Raw genomic sequence first — 6000 nt, forward strand, 5'->3', positions numbered from 1 at the left:
TACACTCTTTAGGCCATCCACCTGAGAATCATAAACTGGATTCTTTGATCCTGGGACTCCTGCAGGAGCCTTCCTACACCCTGCCATTCATCACCTCAATTTAGTTATTTGCTGTTTTTTATGAGGACTAGGTGATTTTCAAGATAGTACTTGGTCCCTACCCTCATAGCATCAGCTGAGACCCAACTGAGGAGTCATAGGTGGGGCTAGGCCAGCAACACTGCAATACACCACAAACCTCTGCGGCATAAAAGGAAAAAGCCAGCTAAGTGTCCAAAACTTCAGAACTGACAGTGGAAAGCCTGGACAAAGATGTGTCTCGCAAGACATTCTCAAATGTGGCCACTGTTGGGGTTATACGCATTTTGAATACAAGTGAATTCTGAAGGAGCAGGACAGCTACTGAGGAAGTCCAAATTTCAGCTCACAACCTTCAGTCTTGAGAAACATTACTGAGTAGTGTTTGTAACAGAGCACTATCTTTTTAAGTCTAGCCCATACACAGAGACCAGCTATTTGTATTTCATCCAGAAGTGTATTTTCAGTCAGTCTAGGGTAAAGCACGGGAATAATTTGCTCTAACAGTTCTGCCCAACTCCGACATTTACTTTCTCTGCCTTCGTTCTTATGCCATTGTATTATAACATCAGATACTGAATTAGAAGGATGAGAAGATTCATTTTTGTAAACATTTTACCAGCTCCATTAAACTCCAGTTGTGATAGCAGCCTCTGAAGTTCAGAATGAATTCCATGATCAGTCTAATTCCCTACACCCATTCTTTTGCATCTGAAATGTTGGCTGAGACATTTCAGTTACACTTCTCATATGTTTCAATCTAATTTTTTTAAACGCACTTAACTGTATAAACCAGAAACTCCAGATTTAGCTTGCCTTGATTAGAACTCACTGAAATCTATAAAATATATATCTCTAATTTTCTTCATACCTTTTAAAAAAATACATCATTAAGACTACTTTACTGCTATTTTGCCACTATAGCTCAAAACAATAGACTATTCTGCTAAGGGTACTGTGGCAAAGCAAATTCATTTAAGTAGTTTTTGCCAGTATCAAATATATGCCACTAATCTCACACATATATGGATTACAACTTTTCAAATCAGGTTTTTTGGTTTTATTCTTTTCAACATCACCATTGGCAAAGTCTGAAAAGCAGGCAAGACACGCAAGCTAAATCTCTGGTGTAAAGCAACTTATCAATTTCACAGGTCACTTTAATGTCAAGAAATGTACGAGATCAGTTAGGAAATCGCCAAATGAAGGATTCCAGAGCATGGAAAATGGGAATAAAAGAATGTGGCCGTGTGAAATTTTCTATTCCCTTTATGTTTGATAATATATTATTGTTTGTTAGCAACATATACCATACAACACAGAATGTATACTACAGCTCATTTAACTTGGCAGGAGAGCATTAACTTTTAGAATTGACTGACTTTTGAATGCTTAATATTTAAGCCTGGATACTGCAAAAAATTGTATGAAATAACAGTACACTGAAGACACACCATAATAATTTCTGAATCTTGTTACAAACAAGTGTATCATTTTAATATTCATTTAAACTCATTATGTATGTAAAACATTTTAACACAAATGTTTCCCAACCCAAATCCAACATCAAAACAGAAACTCAGATATACCTGATGGAACATGATGACTGTCTAAGAGATAAATATGTATACCAGAGTACTGCCAATATTTCAACATGCATGTTTAATTTAATTTAATTTACCCTTCTAAACTTCAGTGATTAATGTTATGTGTCTACCCATACTGTCCTTGAAGGTAAGAACTACTGACCTGATTTTCAGAATGTTGAAACCCTAGATGCATACATGTTTGTATTCGCACTTGTACACCCATTTTGCTCATGCAGTTATACATGCAATTGGTGTTACCCCATGAAGAATGTAAATATCACATTGCAACTGTGGTAACTGCGTAAGTAAAGGAGTTCTGGAAATCACTCAGATCAAATCTTTCTGAAAATTAAGATTATGTATTCCATAACTTCATACCAAAGAAACTAACACAACAGTGAAGAACAGAAACCTTCAACTTACATATACTTTTTTATAACATCAATGTCAGGGCTTTTCTAATTTCATGTCAATAATTTGTGTACCATAATCACGAGCAAACCTAATGGCCTGGCTTTGATTAGAGTTATCTTTGCTAAGATAAGAAGCTGTGATTTTTTTCTATCTTGGAACTCTTTTGTACAAAGTTATTTTTAGGACAGCTTCAACATGGAGCCTGTATACCTCTGACAGCATCTTCTTAAATCCCTGACAGCAACTAAAACACCTTTGATCTAATTAGCATTTAAATTGTAAACCAACTAACTCTCCTAATTCATATAACAAAAAGTACAATCTTCACTGAGTTCAAGTTACATTACTTCCATCTGGGGGTTCTGGTGACACTGATTATCCAACTGGAACTCAGCTCTCATGATTGATGTCATCCATAAGGCCAAAGTAATAACTTCCTTATATCTCACTGAAGCTCATCCATTGTTTTCTGGAGCATCAATAGTGGGAAAAATTGCATTGGATTTATAAAGAGAAAAATATTTTTTAAAAAATCCTCCCATCTCAAAGTAAATATATGAGAGAACAGAAAAACTCATAGAAAGATATTTTCCAAAATTGTGTTGGACACGTTCTGACCAAGTAATTTAATATTAAAAACAAAACAAAAAACTGTCCATCCCCAGCTAAAACTATCCAGCACTTAAAACTCTTCACAAAGGTTATGGAAGATTTCATTCTGTAAGGACTGCAGAACTTTAAACAGGATCCCATCACTTACAGTGTAACATTTTAACTAAATAGCCTAAGATTAGAAGCTGAGGGCAATACAAGAATTGACAGAGTAGGAAGCCTGTGGTTACACAGTTAATATTTTCTGAAGTGACCAGCAATATTAGGTGCCTGAAATAGCCTTATTTTGAAAAAGCAAACGCTCACCACTTTCTGAAAATCAGGGCCCTTTGAGACATTTCAAGATGGGCACACAAAAACAGAGCCACCCAAAAGCACTAGTAATTTCTGAAAATATAGGCCCAACTCAATGAGCACCTGGAAGACATCTGAGCTCAACAGCTGGCTGCTCAATGAAAGTGCACCTTGGCCTTAACAAAGGCCATTCACATTACATCTAGCACGTGAACCATGCAACCAAACCTCACTTTGTGCAAAGAACTGAAGGATATCGCTGAACTAGCCAAAGACACTCCCCAACTGACATGCTCTTGTCTTGCAACTACAAAGACAACTATCCAAAGTTAGATATTATATTTTGAATATAAGCAGCTTAAAAAAAGCTTAAAAAAAAAAAAAGAGAGCCATCCATCATCATACAATCTCCATCCAGAGAGTATGTGAATGTGTGCATGAAGTAAAAAGTGTCCAAGTGGTTCTCCCCAGATCTTCTCACAGTAAGCCCATACATATAACATTAGGTGGATCTATGAAAGTAGTGTCACTTTCACATAGAAAATGGGAATATGTCAGCAGGTGATGTTTATTCATCTACCCTACCCACCATATGTTCACCAATCACCAGATGGTGCGGGCTGTGTTAGACATAGTACCAAATATATATACAGCACAGAAGGCAATTTATACAAGACATCCACATGCACACATACACAGATTTAGAAGAGGTCTATGCAAACCACAACTAACCTCACACGGATATTCCCCTAGATTGTGTTTCTCTGCCTCTCAGAGAGGGAAACAGTGTCAGCTGGAGAGCACTGCAGAAATGGCACTCTTATATCTGTACCATCAGACCTCAGAAAATATACTCTCTACGGAAATGTACTCAGTGTCAGAAGGAAAGGTCTGCGAGTGTACATACATGCAACAGCAGGTTGTTTTCACAGTGTTTCCCCACCACCATGTACGATACACATGACAGGTGATGTCTGAGAAAGATGCCTCACCCCTCCCATGTGTATGTGCATTCACACTGACATTAGGAAGGGCTTCTACAAATAAATATATATATACTAAAGCTTACCCCCCCCCATCTCCAAAGTGCTTTGCAGACATTTATTAATTAAACCAAGGGTGAAACCCACAAGATGAGTGCATACAGTGACAACAGGAGTCGTCTGCAAGGCAATTCCTCCCTCCTGCATATAGGCGTGTCTGCAACATTAGTATTCATACAGACACCTCCCTGGGCATTTCCAGAACTGCACACATTTTGTTGTAACTGAAGATTTTCTTTACATACTCTGAAATTAAATACTATCCCCAGCGAATGTCCACAATCAAATTAGGAGGTTTACATCCACTATGGTTGTTTACCTCACATGTACAATATGCCTCCTATCCCGCATATATGTCAAAAAGGTGATGCATATATGTCTAAAAGGTAAAAGCAGAAAAGGTGATGACTCCTGCTCATTGGTGTATAACATGTTGGCTGTGCAATATACCCCTCCACTTTTCCTTGTATAATTCTCTCAGATATTTCTAACAAGCCTATTGCCCTGGCACGTAAGAGAAAACAGATCAAGAGGAGATGCCTTTGAAATAACTCGTCCTTCCCCCAAATGTGAGCCTGCCTCCGGGCAATGACAGCAAGAGAAGATGCCAGAGTAGGTAACATGCCTCCCCTCCCTCTCCCATGTGAGTGCACATCTGTACAACAGCAGCAGGGAGCGATGCCTGTGAAAGATGCTCCTGACGTGTGACAGCAGAAGGTGGTTATAGAACAGTCGCGCCCCCCCCCCCGATAAATATGGGTGTCTGTGCAATGACAGCAGGAGAGCGTGCATCAGGCCCCACCCCATCCCCACATATGCGCGTCTGTGCAGGGACAGCGGGAGATGGGGTCGGAGCATGCTCTGCTCGGCCCTCCCACCCCATGTGCGACAAGTCAGGGCAAGAAGAGGCGGCACCAGGGAAGCAGATTCCCCCCAAGAGCCGGCCAGCCCCGGCTCCACACGGGTCGCTTCTCCTCCCATGTGCTGTGTCCCCCCCCGCCCCACCGCGCCCGCCTCCTCTCGCTGCCCTAGGCCTCTCCCGGCCATGCCGGGGCGCTTACCCCACGACTCCCGGGCTGTAGTTCCTCCCCTTCCAAGGGGTGAGCGGCTGGGCCTGGTCACTGGCGGCCGGCCCGTCCCCCGGGGCGGGGGCCCCGCTCTGCTCGGGGGGCCCCAGCAGGATGGTGTAGTTGAACCCGAAGGTGCTGGCCTTGTTGTCACGTTTCCTCTTGTTGCCGGCGGCCGAGGCAGAGGCGGCGGGCGGCGCCCCCCGTGCAGGCCGGGCCCAGGCGGTGGGCCCCGGGGGCGGCGGCGGGGCCTGGTGGCGGCTGTGGTTGTGCTGGTTGTTGGCGTTCTCGAGCGGCAGGAAGTCGGGCTGGGGCTCGATCCGGGGGACGCGGTACATGCCGGGCGGGGAGGCCGGGCCCGCCCCGGCGGGAGCGCTCTGCTGCTGCTGCCGCTGCTGCTGCGGGAAGTACAGGTTGCGGACCCCCTGCGTGGTCTCCCAGATCTGCATCCACAGGCGGTTCGAGGGGCCGAGCTGCTCTGGCTGGAACCAGGCGATCCGGGGATCCATCAAACGGGGACCAACCCCGGTTGCCTCCGCTCCCGCTCCGCGCCGGCCGCCGTCGCCAAGACCCTGTCACCGGGTCCCAGCGCTAATGGCGGCTCCTATGGAAAGGCAGCTCTGCGCCTGCCCGCCTGCGCTCCACACAGCCCCCGCCCCTCACAGCGAGCGAGGCGGGGCCCGCCCGGCCTCCCGGCCTACGGGCCGCGCGTAATAAAGGGGAGGAGGCGGCGGCGGCGGCTGCTCGAGGAGGGGAGCTCCTGAGCCGCGTTATTCGCGGCCCCTCTAGCACATGAACGTCCCTGGCTTCCAGCAGCTCGGGCTGTGTCCCCGCCAGGCGCCCGTGTGACCGCTCAGCCCTCTAGTGCCCCTCGCTCTGCCCCTCTCCATGCGCCTAGCCCCG

General features: G+C 45.1%; 1 protein-coding gene across 1 annotated transcript in view; it reads right to left on the reverse strand.

Annotated features, from left to right (window-relative positions):
- TENT4B (terminal nucleotidyltransferase 4B) overlaps nucleotides 1-5737 on the reverse strand; it is a 52315-nt gene extending 46578 nt beyond the window's left edge. The window contains exon 1 of the mRNA XM_044987585.1: nucleotides 5092-5737. Within this exon, the coding sequence (XP_044843520.1) occupies nucleotides 5092-5606 (515 nt within the window). The 5' untranslated portion in view covers nucleotides 5607-5737. The remainder of the gene's footprint in view (nucleotides 1-5091) is intronic.
- Between the last annotated feature and the right edge of the window lie 263 nt (nucleotides 5738-6000).

This window comes from Mauremys mutica, chromosome 14 (genome assembly GCF_020497125.1).
Source record: "Mauremys mutica isolate MM-2020 ecotype Southern chromosome 14, ASM2049712v1, whole genome shotgun sequence".
Classification (NCBI taxonomy): domain Eukaryota; kingdom Metazoa; phylum Chordata; order Testudines; family Geoemydidae; genus Mauremys; species Mauremys mutica.